Below are 24,036 nucleotides of genomic sequence, written 5' to 3'. Positions count from 1 at the left end.
CTGACAATGCACCAGCCCTATTTTTTTAAAGAACTATAGTATGTATATGCAAGCATATCATCGGACTTGCGATCCGACTCAAGTACGTGGCGCCAGCTGCAGAAGCTAAAAATGTTGCCTATTATTATTAGGGCAAAAAAGGAAACGTGTACGCCCCGCGAAAGCAAGACGCGCTTTAATAATTCAATAAATTACAATTTTGTATTTAATTTTATATTTTTTTGCTGGTCTCATTATGCCGTAATTAATAAATAATAAGATGACTGAGACAAATAAAATGCTGTTTCATTCTGAAAAACTGCTGTAAATAATATAAAAATAGAAGCTATATTTAAAAGAAAAAGAGTTAACATGTATAATGTGCATTAAGATTATTAGCTGTGCATTGATGAAAAAGCTTTTGCTTTAGGAAAAATCGCTGTACGCTGCGAAAATAAATTGTAGTGTGTTTAGTGATATTTTGAGTTGAATATTTTGCTGTGCAATCAGTAATTTTGATGGGAATTCGGAATCTTATTGCATAGAAAAAGGATATTTTTTGATTTGCGTTTAAATACTACCCATTGTTATCCTCGCCCCGCTCAGACGCTCCGACCCCTTTTGGCGCCTTAGATGCGTGTGCCGGTTATGGAATTATTGTTGACCAATTCCTCGCCTTAAGCAACTCAGTAACGCCTATGAATATGTTAAAATCAAATACGATGTTCTATTGTTTTCTCTGTTAAGTGCAAAGAGTAAATAGTAGGCGTAACTCCGTAACAAACCTAAACCATTAGGTTATTTATGTACCTACAGTAACATTAAACTGTGGTAACTTAACAGCATAACTTTCTGCTCTTACTATAATATTGCTTTGTTTTATTAGAAAGTGTTGTAACGCTCGCAATTGTCGATTATCGATAAGAAGTTCCAAGTAGACCTAGTTTGAGTAGAATGAGTGTGAATACTTTTTTGTTTCGTATTGAGCTTGAGAATATTGAGTCTTGAGAACAAAGAGTATATAGATTCAATAACTGAAACTTTTTAGTATGGTGAAGGAATGGAGTGGTATGAAAGTTAATTTGCGGCTTCCAGAGATCATTTTCAAGCAAGAATTGAAGTAATCTTGAAATACCCGGATTTTTCGCATAGAGAAAGATTATTTTAAAAAATCAAACAAAAAATAGTTAAACATTTTATTTACATCTTAAATAATATTGTTTTAGGTACATATCAATAAGCTTAATTTACAATTTTATTACCGCTATCATTTTACCGCAAGACCTCTATGTATAAATCAAATTAAGTAAATACCACTTTTTATTGTTCCACCTTTTCCTAAAAGGCTACTTAGACCGGCTATACACGGACCGTCGAAGCAGTCTGCGACTGCACAGTGAACTGCAGAGTTCTATGGACGCACAGTCATACACGAACCGCTCGAGCAGTTGTAACTGATTCAGGCGGTTGACACCTTGAAGCTGTCGCCCCTGCTTGCTTCAAGCGGTCCGTATATTGCCGACCTTAGTTTTTTTTAATAAAAATATTTATTACACTTTTATTAATTAATTATAATATTAGAGGTCTATCGTTCAATCATGCGCAAACGCAATGGTCCGTCAGGCGCGTACATGAAGGTGACAGCGTACTCGAGTGGCTCGTGGTGATATTCCAGACGATACCGGCGGATTAGCTGAAAGAGAAAAAAACAAGAAAATATTATTATTTAAGAAGACAGAATTGCTGAATTAAATTGGTCTTTAATCCGACCAAGATATGGTAGAAAGTCGATCAGGATCGTGTTACTTAGGGCGGTTTATGTACTGTCGGGACAATATAACCAAAACTCTGTTTTTGTACTAACGTCGGCTATTTCTTCCCCGATGAATAATTGGTGCCATCATAAGTAACTTCTTCTCTTTCTTGTCCTGTTCCCAATTTTACGTGGGGACGGCGCAATATAAGCTTCCATTCTTCCCTATCACTCGTCATGACACTCACTCCCTTCTTATTCATGTCATTTTTCGAGCAATCCATTGATCATCATAAGTCACTAACTTAAAAATTATCGAGCACCATATCAGCTCTTAGGTACATACCTTAGCTAGAAGAATTTGGATTTCCAAGTCAGCAAATCTTCGGCCCAAACAGATCCTGGCTCCGAAGCCGTAAGGAAGAGAAGCGAAGGGATGAAGACGACCATCGCTCTCCAGCCAGCGCTCCGGCTTGAACTCCTCAGGGTCGGACACGAATTGCGACATGTTACCCGTCACGATTGTGGGGAATACCACTTGAACCTGAGGACAACGAAAATGTGTATAAAGGACATTGTTCAATTTTGGCCTAAGAACCGATGTGAATATAAATTATACTATAATTTTTATTTATTTTTATATTGTTTGAAACATATTTTAGTATTCCACGGACACTTCAAATAAAAAAATTCCAAATAAAAAGTAGGGTCACAATTATTGATGCCTTATAAAATGTTTCCGTCGGCCAGTGCTGCCAGTTTCGGAAGTTTTCGGGATTTCGGTAAATACGGATCGAATTGAGAACCTCCTTTCCGAAGTCGGTTATTAAAATTAGTTGCTAACACTTTATTCATTTAAATACCTAAACTGACTAGCTAGAAAAAAACTAGTATTTGTATAATGTTTTAAGATGGTTTTGAGCGAAATCGCGAATTTCTAGCTTGGCACTCGAGTAGGATTATAGTTTTCGTAATTGGCAACACTGGTGTACTTCAGTCAGTTTGCTAGAAGTCAGTTTGATAGCTTTGCGACTATCGTTTCTTTTGTGATTTTCTATGCGTTTCATGGTTTTATTCTAACAACTTTGGCTTGATTACGGACTCCGATTAGATTGCGTACTTGGTAGACTCGGCTTTGTGTGAAGAACTGGATTTTACTAGCATTTTCGGATATTGCTCTGTCTGTGATCGAATTTAGTTATATTATAATTACAACAATGGATGCAGAATATAGTATATTGTATAAATTGTGGATCTGCTGGAGGTTCTTTGGTATTAGAAAACGAAGATATACTTCGTTGCATACAACAATGGACCGTTTCCCCGTATGGTAAGTGGTCTACGAAAGTGTTTTTCTAATTTTGATAAGAATGTTACTACCTACTTATGTTTTCATAAGCACACAATTTCTCGGTTTTCAAATCAATTGCCACAATTGCAAGTTACTTGATATTTACTAATGTTTTTTGTATTTATTATTACAGGTTGAAGCTCATGACCTTATATGTACGACGTGTTGGTCTCAAGCAGTCGAGCATAATAAGATGCAATGCACTGTTGGACGCAATTGTGTACTTTGTAAGAAGCTCCTACCATCAGGCATACTGTTGCAATTGTATCTTTGGGCGTAGAACAGTGGGCTGTTGTGCCCACATAATGACTATTATCTGGTATTTAAGCTGGGCGAGATACCAAAACTCAATTGAACCCCCTGCTCAGTTCTTAGATAATAGGTATATTATTGAGAAATATTGATGATTAAAAACCTTTAATTGAATATAAATATTGTTTTTATTGCACATCCTCGAAAACCTCTTTCATTGTTATTGGTAAACCTTACTTTAACTGTTAAATTATTTTGTGTGGTAATGACATTTTTAGTATGGTCTGTACCTTCTTGGTAATAGACCGCGGGTTCGATTCCCGCCTTATGGCATGTAGATAGCTAGGTAACTGTCTAATATAAAAGTAGTATCAATCATTTAAATAAATAATTCTCTATCGTAATAATATCGATATTTTATGAATTGTGGTGAATGGAACTCTTCCATTTTGGATACGTTTTATCACAAATCCAAAGTGGATTCACTATATATTAAGAAACGTAACGTTGAAAGCAAAAGCGTTTAGGTAGTTGTTTTTCATAAAAATTCTAAGCATTTATGAAAACTAGTCACACGCCCCGTCTTCGCACGGTGGCAATATAAAACCTTGGTGTTAACCTTCCTCTTGACCTACTCTGTCTATTAAAAAAAAAAAAAAAAAAATCGCACCCAAATCCATCTCGTAGTTTTAAAGATCTAAAGCATTCATAGGGACAGACAGAAAATGCAACTTTATAAAATGATCATTGTCAAAGAATTATCTTAAACTTGACTATTTACTATCTCTTTTCCTAGTATCTAGTAGAGTAGTCTTTTCCTAGATCTAGAAGAGAACATATAGAGCTGTACATAGTATTGTTGATATTTTGTATAGTGTAGTTTGATAACACTACTCTGATATTTCACGCAAGCTTGGTTATTTTTTATTTATAACCTCAAAATATTAACTTTTTTCGTAATTATTTTAGTTTTCTGAAGTGTCCGTTCGTGAAAACTTATTTCATAGGATTCCATATAATTTTAAGAGTTTATAGAAGTCACTTTCCATTCAAACGGTTCTTAGGCAGAACATGTATGGAGCCGGAACAATGTCCTTTAGATGTAAGGGATTAGTCGAAGGAGTTGAAGCGGCCATGATACATAAAGGGTTTAAGAAGGAACATAATGGGTTTTAGTGAAAGAAGTAATGAATAACCTCGGGTGGAAGTTTGATGATGACAAAATAAATACATTATTTACTGGAATTTACTTAAAACTTCAGTAAACTAGTGAAAAACGTAATCCTTTTTGGCAGTCAGGTAAAAAATAAAGTAGGTACTTACACCTTTGGGAATGTGATAACCACAAATAACATCGTCTTCTTGAAGCGTTCTACCGTTACCAATAACTGTAGAATACATTCTGGAAAAAGACAAAGGAAATTCTTACTTATCGTACCACAAATAGAACACAATATCCTATGAAAAAATTGATAGCTATCATTCGAACTCCTGTGGCTGTCGTCGCGGGTAGTCAGAAGCCAGAAAGTATGACAACCATTCTTACCAAGGAGTTCCCCGGGTAGCTGGGTTGGAGAGGACAGATAGATAGTCGGTACTTGTAAAATACTGGTACTCAGCTGCATTAGGTTAAACTGGAAGCCGACCCCAACATTGTTGGAAAAAGGCTCGGGAGATAATGATGATTTTCGCAATAACCCTTCAAAATCTGGGAGTATACGTTACCTGAACACTTCTCTAACAAAAGCCTTGGTATAATGCAGTTTGTCCAAATCAGCATAATTGATTGGTTTGCTTGGATCCGGGAAGACTCTCCTGATCTCTTCTGCCATCTTCTCCTGCTGTTTGAGCCTTGTAGCTGCTTGGTATAGGATGGAGCATACTGCCATTGATATCTGTGAAAAAATATGAAAGTAATTAAAATAAACTGTGTGTATGTGCATATGTTTGTGCGCGATTATATCACGTTTGGCTCAACCAATTTTACGGTTTTTGCAAATTTTCAGCATAGTATTTGTCAGACCTAGGAGAGGGCTTTAGGTATATCATTGAAGTTGGTTTTATTGTTTTTGTAAAAAGTTTTTAATAGTTGATGTTGCTGACTTATCTTGAAAGAATATTGTAAAGAATGCTTACCGTATCAATACCAACTAAGATAAGATCCAGAGCCATAACAGTAGCGATCTTAGGATCCCCTTCACTCCTGAGGACTCGCTCGAGAAGAGAGAGGTCATTCTCTGAAGTCACTTTTTTGGTCTTTAGCCGTTCAAGAGCTTCGTTTATGTATTTGCTGCAAAGCCTGGAAATGCGAGAATTAAAATAAAAAAGTTGTAAAATGAAGAAGATGAAAGAAATGAAGATTTCATCTCTTAAATCGTGTTCTGACAACAATTGGCGATCTTTCTTTTCAATCGATTACACAAAAAGGCAAGATGTCAGTTGCAAAATAATACAGTAAATAGACCGGCAGATGCCGACTTCTAGAGCTTTATTATACCACTTTAATGCCCGTTTTCACCAACGAATACCTAAATTTAGGGAGCATTTACGGAACACTTAATAAGAATTTCAATTTCACCAAAGCCTAGGTGTCAATTTTAACCTCAAAATTTCACTTAAACTTGGGGGCCCGATTGATGCCTGCTTAAACAACCCCTATCATTATCATGACAGAATACAAACATATTTTGAACCGTTTCTGGCGATGGATAGTGAAATGAAACGTAAAGTTTTAGAAAGTTTAGAAGCTGTGGAGGTTGTGGATATGTAAAATAATAATCATTAGAAGACCACGTACCTATCTTACGTGAAAGAGCAGATGACTGAGAAATAAGTACGATGATCATGACTTTTTTATAAGATTATAGATTATCACTTGCTATGAATGCACTTGCTAGGTCGTGATGTCACTGAATTATTCAAAAATAGTCCTGCATGTCCATAAATACACAGACCATAACAGATGCAAATCTGATAATCACTGATGTAGTTTCGCGGTGGCCGGGACAACTATAGGCCTATTCAGACCTAAGCGGTATTCGCTACCGTCTACGGCAGAGAAAACCCTGTGGGTATGCGGTAATATGACTGTTCAGACCTAAGCGGTATTCGCTACCACCTGCGACAGAGAAAACCCAGTGGGTATGCGATAATATTACTGTTGATGTTCGGGATGTATGCCGCTGCTGCCGCGCGGTATGTACTTCTACCCACAGCGGCAGTGAATATCGCTTACGTCGCTCTAGCCGCGGTATAGTTATCGGCACGGATATTGAGCCCTGACCTTCACCTGCGCAGAAGCCATTTATTGGTTTATTGCCTTATGTGTACAGTGCGCAAAGCGATCCCCACACTTCCGCCGAGAGCTCAATATCCGTGCCGGTAACTATACTTGATACTAAATACCTGAGCGAAACCCGCGCGGTATCTACCTCTACCCACAGCGGCAGCGAATATCGCTCAGGTTTGAATAGGCCTTAAATACCAAAACTGCAGTAGATACCAATGATTCAAAAATGGTGAATATGGAGGAGCCTATCTCCTAGGTGATAGGGGATACCCTCTGGAGGTAAGAAGTAGGCTAACATTGAACATAATAAATTATGTAAATTAAAACAAAGATAGTAAACAAATATTTTAATATTAGTCCTCATATGATGTACCAAACATTATCATCATCCTCCTGCACCAATTCAATTTGGGGTGGGCTGGGCGCAGCATGTTTTTACACGTCTTTTCAATTTCTCTCACCACCTGAAACTAAATAAATATAATAAATCTATAATTTTAACCCCATACTTAAATCCATCAACTCATGGAGTATTGTAGGTATTCAAACTTCTGGTATTCTTGAAAGCCTTTATTAATAGTTAAAGAAATACAATCACATTTTGTTAGGAATTATAACATTGTTCTCACTAGTTTTTACATCATGACAATTCACACCACAGTCATTCTTTTTCATAGACTAACAACCCTACATTTTTTAAATGTCATAGACTATAAATTCCTAACACCTTCTCCTATTTTTAATATATGAACATAAATTAAAAATACCTTATAATTACTTCAGAAACACATCAGTTTTCAAAACATTAACTTAAACAAGTTTTCAAAACATTAACTTAAACACTTCTAATTATAACTCTCAATTTACACAACAACTTTATCGCAATGAAATTTAAATTTTTCTTTATATAGTGGTTTCGTCAACATATCCGCTATCTGATAATTTGTAGGACAATATATAACATCTAAATATCCTTTCTTATAATTTTCGTGTATAAAATAAAATCTCACATCTATATGTTTAGATCTCTTGCTGAATGAACCTGTTTTAATCAATTGGATAGCACTCTGGTTATCAATATTCAAACTAATCTTAATACTGCTACCAATTAATTCACTTATAAAAGTCTTTAAGTATAAACACTCTTTAACGCAATCTGCTGCTGCTATATATTCCGCTTCAGTTGACGATAGACTTACTATCGGCTGTCTTTTGGAGCACCAAGCTATAGGTCCACCTGCCAACATTATTATGAACCCTGTTGTACTTCGTCTGGTCTCTGTACAACCTGCATAATCTGAGTCACAATATGCATGCAATCTTGTAATATCTTTCCCAGCATTATACAAAATCCCTTTATCTCTCGTTCCATTCAAGTACTTCAACACCTTCTTTACTGCTAATATGTCTTGCCTTGATGGATTTTCTACCTTTTTACTTGCTTCATTCACAGCTTGACTGATATCTGGTCTTGACCTGGTTGACAAATACAATAATCCACCAACTAGTTCTCTGTATGGGAAATTTGACGTAGCCACCTTAGATTCATTTTCCTTTCCCACAATGCATGGAGTATCTGCAGCTTTGGAATCATACATATTATATTTTCTAAGTAATTTTTCTGTATAATTCTGCTGATGCAACAAGATGCCTTGTTCTGATCTTTTTATTTCAAAACCTATATAGTTTTGAGGTTGTTCATATGTTTTTAAGATAAATTCTTTTTCCAATTGATGCAAGATCTGTAATAACTTTTCCTTGTCTTTTGATATGGCCAAACCGTCATCAACATATATAGCCAATATTATAGTTTTGTCTTCATTAAAAAACACACACTGATCCGACTTTGAAGCTCTCAGTCCAAGTTTCCTTAAAGTTTCTGTAAATCTTTTATTCCATGTCATTGGTGCCTGTTTTAGCCCATATAGTCCTTTCTTTAAATGACAAATTTTATTAGGCTGTCTTTCATATCCTTCAGGAATATACATAAATATGTCTTCCTTTAACTCGCCATACAAAAATGCTGTTTTCACATCAAAAGTTATCATTTCATATTCCTTTGAAGCAGCAATTGCTATTAATGATTTTATTGCTGATTGACTTACTACTGGACTATATATTTCTTGATAGTCAATGCTTTGCTGTTCGAAGCCTCTTGCTACAAGTCTTGCTTTGTAAGTACCATTTTCTTTTATACAAAATACCCATTTACTTGACAATATCTTGTGTCCTTTTGCTCTTCCTACATCAACTATTTCCCATGTATTGTTACTTTCCAATGATTCCTTCTCCGAATTTATGGCCTTCTCCCAATTATTCTTTTCAGCAGACTTCATGACTTCATCATACGTAAGTAATACATAATCTTGCAGGTAAGCTGGTTTTTTCCGTTGTCGTTTTGTATTTATAGTTTCTATAGTTTCTATCTCTGCAGTATTACTTTCTTTATTTTCATCATTTTCTACTTCATCAATAATATCTGGGATGTTATCTTCTATTACATTACTTTGTTGTTCTAACTCTTCTATTTCATAATAACTGTCATCACTTTCTTCTTCTTGATTTATTTCTTCTTCATTATTACCTGGTATTATTTCTGTTATCACCGAACTTCCTGTTTCTTCATATTTTTCTCCAATTTTCTTATTATTATTAATTATAACAATATCCCTTGCTATTTCAATTCTTCTTTCTTCTTTATTCCACAATCTATATCCATTATTAGTATATCCAATCATGATTAACTTTTTGCTTCTTGGATCTAGTTTCTTAATATTCGAATGTAATTGTTTAGCATATACTATTGAACCAAACTTGCATATATTAGATATATTAGGCCTTTTACCATGCCACATCTCATAAGGTGTCTTATTCTTCAAAGATTCACTTGGTAATCTATTTATAATATAAGTAGAACAGTATACAGCTTCACCCCACATTTCTTTATCTAACCCTGAATCAAATAGTAATGCTCTGGTTTTATCTAATAATGTTCGATTTAGTCTTTCTGCTTTACCATTTAGTTGTGGTGAGTATGGTACTGTATAATCTAGTTTTATTCCCTTTTCAGTACACCATTTTTTAAAATCATTGCTTGTGTATTCACCTCCATTATCGCATCTTATGGTAGATACCTTTTCTGTTCTCTCTCTTTCTGTTTCTTCTATATAATGTTTTAAATTTTCTTTAACTTCATTTTTATATTTAAGCAAGTATATTTTTGTAAAATGAGTATAATCATCCATGACGGTTAAAACATAACTATAGCCATCATACGTTTTGTTTTCGAACGGTCCACATACATCAGTATGTAATAATTGAAGTGGTCTACTAGCTCTGTTTCTTACTGTGTTAAATGGAAGTCTTGTTTGTTTAGCTTGTGTACAGATTTCACATTCGTCTATTTGCCTTAATCCATTTATTTTTATTCCATCTGCCACATCTGGTAATATATCTAGTATTTTCTTTCCTGGATGTCCAAGTCTTTGATGCCATTCTAAGGCAGTGCCATTTTCTTTCATTAACAGTGTTTTTTCTTGCATATTATTATCATCCAAATTAATTTTATATAAACCGTTTTCTTTTTTTCCTGTTAATATTAATTCTGACTCCTTATATATTTTTACATTATCTTTGGTAAATATAACCACTCCTTGATTGTTTGTAACTGCATTAACCGATAATAAATTTTGTGATAAGTCAGGAACAAGCAGGGTATTATTAAGAGTACATTTTTTTCCAATGACTTTACCAGTCCCTTTCACCTCTATTGTTTCTTCATTTGCAGTCAAAACAGATGATGGTTTGCATTCAAAAAATTTTAGTATGTCTACATTTTTGGTCATGTGTGCAGTACACCCAGAGTCTACAACAAATTCTTTCAGTTTTGGTTCTTGAATTTCACCGTTTGTAAAAAATGCCTTTTCTATTCTTTTGTTACTTTTTTCTTCATTCTCATTCTTATTCTTATTTTTGAAAAAACAATTTTCTTCTCTGTGATTAATTTTTTTACAGATTGAGCACTGTTTATTTTTAAACTTACAGTCTTTATCTTCATGGTTGTCCCTTTTGCAGATACTACAGGCTCTACAGTCTTTCTTCATGTGCCCTGTTTTGTTACATTTGAAACATTTTATTGCATTAAACTTTTTCTTTGATGTAGATGAAGATGTAGCTTGAAATGCTAGCTGCTTGTCACTTTCTTTTGCTTTCAACATTCGATTTTCTTCAGCCAGAAGTCTGTTTGTTAAATTTTGAAGGGTTTTCTTATCGTCTGCCATGCATTCCCAAGAAGTTATAAAATAGTTTAAATTATTTGGTAAACAGCTTAGTATTTTGGATATGACCATTTCATCATCTATTTTTGTTCCTAGCTGACTTATACGAAATTGTAAATTTTCTATTTCACTTATTAATTGGGAAAGCGATTGACTCTCTTGTTTCTTATATGTGAAAAACTCTTGTAATAATGCATCTTTGTTTCTTTGCTCAGAACCTTCGAATATTTCACATAATTTTACGTACATTTCACGTGCACTGTTACAATTAATTATGTGACCTTTTAGTTTCTTATCAATACTGCTTATGATAATTCTTTGCACCTGAGCATCTTTGATACTGAAGTCACTTTTCTTGTCATCTTCTTTTGTTTGTGCAATTGTTTTTGCAAGATTTGCCGCTTTTAAGTGTATATTGAATTCAAATTTCCACAATAAAAATGTTTCCGCATCTTTTAATTTTTCTATCTGTATTATCTCAGGTTTTTCCATTTTTTAGTTTTTCACCGTTTTTTATTTTCTTCCTTGTTATTACTGTTTTTTAGTTTTTTTTTTCACTTGTTTTTTATGTTGGGTTTTTCATTACCCAATCCCGGTTTTTAATTTTTTCTTCTCGGGCGTTCTGGGCCCATAACCTATTGTAGGTATTCAAACTTCTGGTATTCTTGAAAGCCTTTATTAATAGTTAAAGAAATACAATCACATTTTGTTAGGAATTATAACATTGTTCTCACTAGTTTTTACATCATGACAATTCACACCACAGTCATTCTTTTTCATAGACTAACAACCCTACATTTTTTAAATGTCATAGACTATAAATTCCTAACATGGAGAACAAAAATACGATGAAACCACATTAAAACAAGGAACACAGTTGAACGGCAATATCTTAATACACTATATTATTATACACAGATATTATTCACATTTACCTGTAAACGGTTCCTATCGGATTAAAACTATTTGTGACTGGATCCAAGCTTTGTTTTTGGCTTCGTTCGTGGTCCCATCCGTTTTTTGTTTAATATTGTGTCTCTATGAGACGTCAGCAATTTCACTAGCTTGTCTTTTTCTTCTGTAAGAAAGGTTTATCCTCGTTTTCTCTTCTCTGCCAAAATAAACTTATCTATTCAACAATAATAAACCAAACCCAAAATTAACCTCAACTCAATGTACACTTATACACATCAGTCAATTTGACAAACGCGCGAATGACATAGGTAAAAATTGACCTGTAGAAAACCTCTTTACTGTTTTATTGCATAAAACATAGCGTAATGTAGTTTAAGTTAAATTAAAATAACATCACAAGAACAAAAACTTACAGGCTTTAGTAATATATACTCGATAGACGTTTATTTCTTAAGAAGTACAGAAAAATCATTTTATCGATAAAATATCGACTTTGCATTATCGTTTGTAGAACTAGTAATCTGTCACTTACTTAAGGGATCCATGTACAAGTGTGGTGAAAATGAATTTAGGTAGGTGTCAAATTGGGAGGAGTCCTTATTAAAAGTAGCATTTAGATAGGGAAACGGTAAGAGGTTGTTGGTGAAAACGGGCATAAGTGTTTTAAAAAATAGTTTTAGAATCGAAGCTCTGCATCATTGATTTTCATTCGTTGTTTTGTACCCATGACAGTGCCTTAACAAAATTATTAACATAATTGACGTAAAACTTACTCGACGAAGAAATTCATGTTGTTAACATATTTAGTCCACAGCGGGGTTGGGACATATCTCCAATAAGGCGCTTTGAGTTCCAAAACTGCTACGTTTCTAAGAGCGAACTTTGCAGCGTCGATTATACGTTGAGGTTCCGAGTTGCTGGTCAGGTCTGTTGATAGGCAGCCAAGCCTGGTGTCGAGAGCCACGCGGCCGATACCTGGGGGATGATAATAGATGGCGCTGTTAGTTGGTGTTCTTGACTATTGTAATAGATGGTGGAGCGTTTACTTTGTTATTGTCTTTACTCAATTGTTAGGGAAAGACGATGTTCTACCTACCTTATTGTAAAACGTAGTTGAGTTTGAACCATGAACTTTAACAAACTTCATGATTGAAGCCTCTTTTACAGCCGGTAGGTTTTTAAGACTACGCTTTATAGTAAGGTGGCTAATGTTAGTTCATTTTCTTGCAACGGATCAGGGAATGAAAATGGATGATCTATCAACAAAAAATCATCATGATTTATTATTATAGTCTCATAAATCAACGAAGTATTATAAATAACAGCTACATGAGTCAGATTAGCAGCTCGTGTGTCGTGCACGACTGAGCAATATGTTACTAGTGCATGATTAATGGAAGTCTGCTAAGATTTAAGTGCATCTAGAACACGAATAACATCATATACTAAAGATTATCTTATTTAGTTTCTAAATATACTATTTATCGCGAAAAGGTTTTACGCGAAAAGGTCCATATACGTGAAGTTCGGGATGGGGACAATGGCAGGCGATGGAAAATCATCCTTACCACCATTGTTGATGCGAAACTAACTTTAAACAACTGATATTCTAGCCTGAGGAAGAACATAGGATACTTTATATCCTGGTGCGAAAATAGTTGAAAATACTTCCCAAGGGACACAGGGGAAATTGCGGGGAACAGCTAGTAAAAACTAATCAATAATACCCATACTCACATTCAAGCGACCACCGATGGATATCATTATCGAACTCATGCGGCAGGTCTCCGTTCGCATCGCGAGCATTTTCCATGTACTTGATGAAGTCTTCGGTCACCAGCTCTATGGGAGCCACGTACTTCTTCACCGTTTGAGGCTGCAGAATCGGCCGTTGGACCTTCGAGCGAAAACGACGCCATTGCTCTCCGTGCCTGAAAAAAAAATAGAAGGATTTATTTTAAAATCGAAGACTTGGAGAGTTTTCTCTAATAGTGGCAAAATCAAAATAATAAAGTGACAAATAAATTAGGCTTTTGTTAGCCATGTAGATAATCAGGAACGTTCAATATATGCACACATTATCGTAGAATTTTAGAAGATGCTAATTCTAAGCTCAAATGAAACAAATATCTAACTTTGAAAGAAAGTCAACAGTTGCATCTACAACAAAACAACAAAGGGAGTAAAATAAAAGAAACTATATACAACAAAGACGGTGAAACCATACGAAGAGAAATAACACCAATAAAGCTATTGACAGTAGCTGTAGTAAGAAATCAATACATGAATAAACTTTATAGCGACCAAGAACAATAGTGACCACTTTTATCGTCCTATCTGTCTTTGCACTTTCAGTTATTAAAATGTAAAACATTTGAGAAAGTAAGGACTGAACTTTCAGAAACTTTTACCAAAAAAAATTTGCAGTTGACAGTGTTGGAGCAATTGGTTGAATCGAGTGTGAAATTATGATAAAGCAGCACAGATCTACAACATTATCAAACATCTAACCGCTACCAAACGGGTAATTCTGCTAATCATTCAAGTGCTTTAAGGATCGATTACGCTTTATGCAAAGCATGTCTACTAACAGTTAATGTTCAGCCAATGCCAAGTGGCGCTAACTTGGCAAGTGCAACCAGTATCGTTTCGTTTATTCCATGTCGCAAGTCCACTGCCAGGGAAATGCTAATGCTTGATGAACTAACGTCTAACTCTTTATGCACTGCTGCAACTTGTGTATCATTTTTTGTGCCCATTGAATGTTGATGACGCTGAGCACATAGTTTGAACGCAACCATATTTTTAAACTGGGCAGTTCTTGGGGTATGGTCTCAAACCTCTTCGGATATTTAAATATTTTTTCTTACAGACTTGTGAACCTTCTCAAAACAGTACATCTAGATGTAATGTTTTGAGTAAATTCTGAATCATCAAGAGAAAAAGACTGCCTTAGCAAAATCATCGTCCTTACTAAAAATATCTTTGTAAAGGAGTTTAAAAAATATTTAAAAAGATATCAAATTGAAAAGCATAAACACAAATGCGTTAACAAAAGATGCTAACGATAAAGCTAAACATTTCTTTACCCTGTACATAAAATTTAATGGAAAACTATAAACATTTACAATATGAATTCTTAACAAACTACGCCAACAATGAGGAGGAAATGACAGCATTGCTGCGAAGAAATCGTCTGAAGAATAAAAATGTGATACCAAGCAAATGCGTGAGAATATGCGGCGCGTGATCACGACACGCCATCTCTTCGTACAACTTGGCTATCATTGGCTTATGAACATCCATCGCTCCATTTGCATACACAATGCCTATTTTAGTTTTTAGAGATGCGTCAATGGGTTTTGCTCAATTTCCATTCATAACACGTTGAATAGCGTGTGTGGCTTTGTAATGGACATGTTTAGACTTATTTTTTTTCCTTCTTGTAAAAGTTTCAATTGTTAAACTGTGTTCAACGAATTCATTATGAAGTGAATTAATTTGATTAGGTATCCATTATTTTTTTGTTATCATCGATAATATTCATTTATGCGTTTACCACCGCTTTTGTGGATATGCTAAACACAGTATTAACTTTGGTGCTTTTAGATGTCATCTCTGATTTTAAACGAAGAGAAGCAATCTCAAATGACCAAAAAAGAACAATCATGCGAGATATTTTTGACAAGGTTTAGCCATTAGGGCCAGTTTAAAATCGAAACTAAGGCGCTATAAGCAAATATGTTGACAAACTCTATGAAATCCAAACAGATTTAACTTTCTCTCGTTTGCGGAACACGTTAGGAGGAACCGGCGTTGCATCAAGTTATTTTCTATGTAGTTATGAAGTACTTTATTGCAACTACTTGCATTCATCTCAGTAATCGTGATGAGTTCATTCACACTTTAATCTGCAGTGAAAATGAGAAATCTCTATGATTGAATTCCACTATTTATAAAAACAGCAATCGTGGTGAATTATGAAACTAAGTACACGAACCGTAATCTCATTCTCATAGACTAGAATAACGACAAAAATATTAGCACAAGAGTATTTCAGGTGATTTGATAAATCAAACCTGTTTGTCAGAAGCTAATTAGCGCTTATAATTTTGTGTTCATTACTTCCCTTATCGTTGCTAATATTATAAATGTGAAACTAAACTGACATTAAACTTATCTACTGAACTGATTAAAATAAGGTACACAGATACAGCCTGAGAATGTAATAATCCCTCGATCCCTCGATCGAAAAACAACATGGCTGGTGAATATATAAATCTTTTTTACGATTATTTTTATTTGACTGCAATGAATCATTAATAACGTAAGTGGTGTATAACAAGCACTACATTATTGAGACATGAAGTGTGTCCACAGCATTATACCGAGGATGTTTGTCTGTTTGTCCAACTCAAGTTACTATTGACACTTCAAGATCCGCTAAAATAAATTGCGATTTACGACTGTCTTCGGAATTCTCACTTCACAAATTCCTTATGCCTAATTAGCGAAATACGAGTATTTTAACAGCAAACATAGGTGACTCGTGACTTGAGTTTAAAAATATTAATCAAATAGGCCGATATTTAGGGACAGTGGACTTTGTCAACTTTTGGAGAAGTCCTTGATGGCAAAAATTGAGGACAAATATGAATATTTCATAACGAAATTAGGGCCTTTTTGGCCGTTGTTTTAGAGGTTTCTCTTGACATTCAGGATTCGTCTCCTAGGTTTGAAAAGTCAAGACCTCAAAAATGCACCTTAACTCAACCATTTTGTTCAACAGGTTCAATGGAAAACGTTAAAGCTTACGAAATCACTGCTTCTTAAGCAGATCCTTAATGGCTCTTAGTATTTACTGCAAAAACGTTTTACGCAAACGTTTTATACTTAAAGTCTGAAGCTAAGTATTTCTTGACAACTTTGTGTTGAAACCGGTCCGCCTCAAGCACTAACCGAGATAGATATTTAGTTTCACAACATCTAGAGCAAATTAGATCCATAATAGCAGCTCGAGTTGCATCTGATTTCTATTCAGACATATATGTATAATTATAAAATTAAGTTAGATTCAGGTCAGTTTTAAGACATTGATAAAAATTTTGTGAAACAAGAATGATGATAATTATTATTTGCTTAATTCGTCAGTCGCAGGTACAGAATTAACAACTGGAAACAGTTTATGTAATATTTATGATAAACGGATTTAGGACACAATATAATATGTAGGGAAGCTCGGGTAAGTTATCATTCGAACAAATTATGATTAGGAGAAAAAAGTTTAGCACTTTAAGTTATGGATCAAAAAGTTAGGTGACAGAGACTTAACCCACTCATCTACCTACTTAACTGAACCCACCTAACTACGGCAACTGATGTACCATCATGATCATAGTTACATCAATATGCAGAACCAGATGTGTAACAATCGCAGTTAGTTTCAAGATGCTAACATAATGGCTTATGCTATGTACTGCATACATAATCTTGTCCTTTAACTTTAGAGCTTCCTGATTTATTTTTACCTCTTTGTGTCAGCTTTTAATAAAGTTGCCTTTCGTTTATTCTTTACGAATGGAAGTTGTCCTTCGTTCTTGTTATTAAGTCTGCTTATTATATTTTATATATGTATAAGTAAGCTTCGTTTATTTTTGTCACTTTTGATACAACGTTCGTGTAAATGCAATCATTTGCAAGGCCATCTTTAAAAAGTTGTATTTCCTACAACAACTGCAGAGCTAATAATAAAATAGAACGTCTCTCACTATTTACCTAGAGAATCTCGTATGATTTGTCGATTCTTAATTATTAAATACATATTTATAGATACAAACCTAATCAGTATTTATAGATAGATGTCAGAAGATGCATTATGATAGAAGATAGATAATAAGTAATAATAAATACCAGACAGTCTGTAAAAGCTAGAGATATAAGGTAGGTAAGGTACAGATGTAAGGTAGGCAAGGTAGGTGTAACTATGACACAATGTACATAATGGCAGCATTTGTGACATAATGAGAAACATAAATAATTATTAAGTCAGTAAGTAAAAACCCATTACTGATGACGAGAGCCTATTCATGCTTTAAACCATAGGAACTGGCTGATTGACACGGATCCGAGAAATGAAGCAAAATTACCACAAAGGCGAAAAACCCCAAGCGAATTGAGAGTCTCCTCCTTTTTGGGAGGTCATGAAAATCCATGAATAGAGACTCCGAGTACCAATATGTTTTGTCACATTGAAGAAATTAAACAAATCAGAAGAGTTAGAGTAGTGTTTCGAAATATTTTACAAGCCTGATCAAGTAATGCTAGACCATAGAAAGGTAATTTTATAACTATCCACGATAATTATGATCATTATCTAAATGCATTTGACTAATTAAATCACGCTATCTTACGATAAGGTCCTTTACACAACCATGTTCGTGCATCCACGTTAAATTAAGATTAGCCTCGAATCTGCAATTATCAGATGCATCTTCGTTGACGATCAAAACATGGAAGGCTGTGTCGAAACGTATAATTATTTCGTAGGTATGTCGTTGCATTCAACAAGGACATTAAACTGTTTATAACGTAGCTAAACAGTGTGGCTTCTGAAGACGTTTTATTAAATTTATGTCTTGCTGTGTTGTAGGTTTTGCAAACATAAATATTTGTTTCGTAAATGACATGTTTGTTTGTGTATTTTTGGTGTTGTCTTCTACGTTTTTACATACTGTGTTTAAGTTATGTTACCGATTTCTTGGCAATTAGCGGCAGCATGATACCATTAGCGGTGCCGATGAAGAATTGTCTGCTACACTGCGTATTGTGGGAATGATTTCAAGACTATCCGTTATAGATACACTTTTAAATTGTGTTCTACTAGTAATATAGAAAATTTTGTAACCCTGAGGATTTTATTGTGAAGCAGGTCTATTAGTAGTGCTTAGTGCTATTATTCTTTCGTCATCAAACTAACACAGGTTCAGAGATAATTTCTCTGTCCGTTTTGGGCATGTGTCATTACCGTGCTCGTCACGTCACGCTGCGCAGGCGGCTTTCGCCTCGCCCTGCTTCCCAAGTGGGCCAAGTATCACTGTGTACCACTTCTACAATCATCATCATGTATTCTTATTATGCGTGCGAATAAAAATATATGAAAACCTAGTGATATCCTTAGAAATGAACTTTAAACTCGGGGAAGAGCAGAAAGAGGTTTGAAAGTAGGAGGTGTATGTATGTCATTATTGGACATTTACAAGTAAAAAGTAACCCCTTACAATTATCTGAAGTGCATCGATAATATCTGTCACTACCCTAGAATATAATATAAGTATAAAAAAAGGTTTGACATACAGTCAAAAAGAAAAGACAAAATAATAACACAACTGTATCTAATCTAACAAAAAGCTAACGGAACGACAACAAACTTTCACCTGCCATAGGACATTAAAACCAGACACCACAAAAATCCAACGGCATCCATTCAAGATGAGAATATAACCGTACAAGTAAAGTAGCTTGTATAAAAATCTTACTAGAAGGCTTAAGCGTATAACAGCTTTCGAAGCCACTCAAAAACCGGTTGCATGCAACTGTGGCATTTTGAATTAAAACAACAACCTTGAAAAGGTTTGGTCTTAAAGTTCGAAAATATCAGAATGACTGAGCATAATATTCTAAGATATTGTTATCTAACATGCGACCTCTATGGAATAGTGCTAATAACTGAACCAATATTCATGATTGTGCTAAACAATGTTGTCAATACTGTTTGACGTGTGAACTATAAATAAATTGTACGTATTGTCTATTTGGAGAAATAGTAATGAGAGTGACATTGAACATTTTAATTGCGGAATTATCCTGGTTTTGGGGTATTTCCTGAAGGTATTTAAGGATTTTGTTGCTGTAGATCTTATTTATAACATACATAATGTTAGGCTCAGAATTTATACATCCCATGCGTCCCATGAAATAAAGGAAGACTACAGCCTAATTTAACATGGACTCTCAATTCAGATGTTCCTCAAACTCCAGCATGTAAAAATATTAAAAAAAAAAAACAAAAACAAAAAAAAATACCGAGCTAATTACGACTTAATCACAGATTTAACCAAAATAATATAAATAATAAAGAACAATGTTGCCCAAAAATAGAGAGGTGTAAATTATCATGCATCTAAATATGTCGATTGTTATCATACTGAGGTGAAGGATGATGAAGGCCTATAGTTTAACCTTAGACTTTGACTTGCAGAAAACGAATGACTAGACAGTTTCGATCCTAAAATCCTTATCATGTTTAACATGTACAATATAAATTAGATAGAAACCCGTACAGTACTGGAAACTCCTATGAAAAATTATGCAAGTACACTAAAATAATATAACCCCCAAGTTCGGTAATTTGAGAAACAGCACTACGAAGTTAGGGTCAATATTTAAATGAGTGTGACCCTTTGACCGTAATTAGTAAAAACATTTAATTTCGAAATTTTCCCCGAGCAACTAATTACTTAATGTATTGTATTTAGATATTTGAATAATGTCTGGATTATCTCTACAAAATTTTGACTAATAAAAATCTGTAGGTATACCTAATACTATAGCTTGTAACTATTGTAGCTGTTTGCTTATAATATAAGTGAGAAGGAAGATATAAGATATAATGTGTGACAAAACAAGTAACATATAGGGCAATCCAAGGATGAATGACTTCTAATAGGTCCTTAAAATGACATTCGCACTTTAAACAAAAACATGCCTAAGGGAGTCACGCACTCAGCGCGTACGCATGCTAAACAAATCTAAAGTAAAGCTAATAGTCTTGTACAATATTTTAAGCTAGTATTTGTTCTTCGTGAAGAACAATGGCGTGGATAACTTTATTGATTTAATAAAAATATTTTAGCGCTAACGTATTATGAGAAATCAGATATGAGATTTGTCAAAAACCTTTGTTCAGTCTTTCAGTCACTGCTTCTGTTATATCCTCCACTTATTTCTTCTTTTCTTTCTTTCTTTATTTCACTTTTTTTGTATCTAGGTTTAATAATATAGAAGTCCTGAGACACACTCTCTATATTATGTAAGATTTGTAGCTACTGTTTTGATTGTTATGTAAATTCATCCATTTTGTCCGTTTTGACTGACGTTCACACAGTTTATTCTATGAACCGATTTGTTAAGCAACGGATATCCTCTGAGAATTGCAAACAATAGAATAGTAGGTACCTTTGTAGATATTCTACTAAAGCCTAACTTAAATCTTACGAGCAATGGCGGATTGCTTGAAGATTCATAATATATAGAACCTAATCTTCGCCAGTCAAAGTAACGTTAATCAATTAAACAACCGTTTAATTCCATTCCTCTCGTGAGTTCGATATTCAAATCTTTGTTAAAACGAGCACAAGGATCTCGGTAATTGTTAATCATAATCATTTAACCTATTAGTATAGATAAATCTTTATTCAGTACTTACTTAATGTTCTTGTTCATACATTACTAGCTGCATCTTCGGTTGTAACTAATTTTAATTTCAATGGTTTACGACGTCATTATAATATATGCAAAGTGTGTAAAAGTTGGATTCAGAATCAGTTAAGGTTGAGCTATAAAAGGTTAATGTCATTGTTTCTATAAACCGCAGGGAAGGTCTGGGTTTTGGTATTTAGTAGAATATGAGATGCAACAAATTATCTGGTTAATGGTTATCATAGATATCGTGGTTACAGTATGATTAAAGGGGTCATAATAGGAGTAGTATAATGGGAATATCATAGAACCAATAGAATGAACATCGATGGTTAAGACGCCTTCTGAAGGGGTCTGTCCTACTTTTTAGATATTTAAACAGCTAGGACTAGAGAACTATTAGGAAAAATGCATCACATATTATCTTGACATTTAGCTTAAGGAGACTAATAATGTTAACGATGAATATTTACCTCTACAGGAAGCCAAGCTAGAGAGCTTATTATAAACAACGAAAGAGGAACTTCAATATCGTACCTATTTGCTCTATTTCGTAAATCTAAATGTGCAAACAATAGTTTGTATCACAAAGACTTGGTCTTTTATCCCACAGCAAAATATGTTACAACATATTATAATGATGTATTTTGTGTAGAATAATATTACAAAAGCTTAACAGATGATTATGATTGCCAAACGGATTTATACCTTGAATTTTGATCACTCCAACCTTGTCGAAGTTTTGTAACACATTTTATTTCTTCTCATAATATTAATTTACTAATGAACATTAGCCTAAATTTCTTTTACTTCTAATCTTTTTTGTAATGGGATTTCATTTAAAATTGTTAATAGTTTTTATGATGCTACGTTTTTGCAAAGTGAAAGTTCTCAACATTCCGGTCGTTAACGGAACTCCGACTATGGTTTCATTAATTCGAGGTTCTTTTAAGTTCGACCGCATTTAGCGCAATTTTATGGTTAGATTACAGCTTGAAGTTTTCATGATATTGCTCTTAATTTAATCTTAAATATCTATGATCTTATTCGCCAAACTGAAAGTAGGTCAAATTGACACTTAATTTAATTAAACATTTAGGAGCCTCAAAGCTTAAGATATAAATTAATTTACTTACACTCCAACAACACCAGGCAGTTCTCCGAAGAAATCCTTCCTGACTTCGGACTTGTATTTGACGAGACAGGGCATCGAAGGCCGGAACGGTGTCGGCCCTTCCCGTCTATATATCCGCTCTATCTCATCCGCATCGTAAACAAACAACAAATCTGGTCTTCCGATCAAACCACCAAGACGTACGATCCTCCCGTACCTATCCAGAAAATGTTGGGTCACTTTAGCGAACTCAGATATGTCGAACTGACCAATAATAGGCACCATACGCCACGTATTCCCAAGTATAGGAATAGGCTTCGGTCCAGGAACTTCAGAGTAAGGTTTGGCATTGGAGAAAATTTCCTCACTCAACTCCGCGGTTGGGGCAATTTGGGAACGCTGACGTTTTGAGAACGGACACCCAGTTGTTGCGTATCGGGCATTTTTCACTGTGAACGGTTGTGTGTAGGCCGCGAACGTGCGGAGAGAACGACCCATGGCGGTTAAGGCCGCAACGACGACTGCGCGCGCGCGATCGAGATCCCAGGGTGTACCGTTGCGCGGGAGTCGACGCAGTTTCTGACATTGCAGTCATGGACGGCAATTAACAGCCGTTCTCTTTCTGAGGGCATGTTGATTAATGCATTTTTTTTTCTGTGATTGTTGCATTTGCATTCTCTTCTCAAATAGGTTTTATTTTGTAAGTTTATTTATCATACTTCCAGTAATTTAAATCAAAACCAGCATACAATAATACCCAAATAAGTTAGCAAAGCCCATTTGTTGCAGTTTGTATAGAAATTATTATTTATTTATTATTTTGTGGCTAGAGACTACACAATTATACCGAGATCCTGTACCTTCTTTTCAGAGACGCTGTCTAGGGACGTAAAGGTAAATATAAAACTAAACGTAAATACCTAATAAGCACATAGTAGGTACCTACAGGGGAAAGTCACCAAAACGATGGCACATTATTCTATTAATCAAGCTAATATTAAGTAGATCATTATTGTGTGTTCATATGAATCAATAACTGCATGTGTGCAAGTAAGTAGGTAGTATTTCATGATCACGCGAAGCGTACCGTCAATGTTAAGGCATCCATTAAAATAATTATTTTATTCCAGCACTTAAGTACCTTATTAAGGATTTAAATTAGAGCTTGCTGATGCTCCTACGAATATACTATGTACCTACTCTAGTTTGCGCAAACGTAGAACAGTATGGCCAAAATAAAAAAATTAAGGACTAAACGTTATTGGGAACTGGGAACCATTTCTTTCTGATGCGATCCCTCAGAGAAACGCCGAGCATAGCTCTTTCCATAGCCCGCTGAGCGACTTTGAACTTGTGGACCAGCCGTACCGTCAGTGTCCACGTTTCGGCTCCGTAAGTCATGACAGGTAGGACGCACTGATTGAAGACTTTGCCTACCGAATCAGCAAGCTGAAGTGGCAGCGGGCTGGCCATATTAGCCGAAGAACCGATAACCGTTGGGGTAAACGAGTTCTAGAGTGGAGACCACGCCTCGGCAAACGTAGTGTAGGACGTCCTCAGGCACGGTGGAGTGATGACTTGCGCAAGACGGCTGGCAGGAGCTGGATGCGAGAAGCCGAAAATAGATCT

At 34.9% G+C, this 24,036-nt stretch overlaps 1 protein-coding gene across 1 annotated transcript; it reads right to left on the bottom strand.

Annotated features, from left to right (window-relative positions):
* Positions 1-1,161: 1,161 nt before the first annotated feature.
* On the bottom strand, positions 1,162-22,928 carry LOC124635762 (probable cytochrome P450 301a1, mitochondrial). The gene is made up of 8 exons (XM_047171714.1): positions 22,430-22,928; positions 13,554-13,747; positions 12,590-12,791; positions 5,472-5,634; positions 5,061-5,230; positions 4,659-4,737; positions 2,079-2,276; positions 1,162-1,672 (listed from the first exon to the last, which is right to left on the bottom strand). Exons 1-8 carry the CDS (start codon positions 22,903-22,905, stop codon positions 1,565-1,567), a joined length of 1,590 nt encoding a protein of 529 aa, XP_047027670.1. The 5' UTR covers positions 22,906-22,928; the 3' UTR covers positions 1,162-1,564.
* Between the last annotated feature and the right edge of the window lie 1,108 nt (positions 22,929-24,036).

The sequence above is a fragment of the Helicoverpa zea genome, chromosome 13, assembly GCF_022581195.2.
Source record: "Helicoverpa zea isolate HzStark_Cry1AcR chromosome 13, ilHelZeax1.1, whole genome shotgun sequence".
NCBI lineage: Eukaryota > Metazoa > Arthropoda > Insecta > Lepidoptera > Noctuidae > Helicoverpa > Helicoverpa zea.
This window is presented reverse-complemented; position numbering and strand designations above follow the sequence as displayed.

Bases quoted from the DNA above. Each gene is read 5' to 3' on its own strand.
- LOC124635762 (XM_047171714.1), bottom strand. From the start codon at position 22,905: ATGGGTCGTTCTCTCCGCACGTTCGCGGCCTACACACAACCGTTCACA. The intron at 12,792-13,553 runs GTGAGTATGGGT...ATCATCCCCCAG, and splicing joins CCATCGGTGGTCGCTTGAAT to GTATCGGCCGCGTGGCTCTC. The intron at 1,673-2,078 runs GTATGTACCTAA...TTTCTCTTTCAG, and splicing joins TCCAAATTCTTCTAGCTAAG to CTAATCCGCCGGTATCGTCT.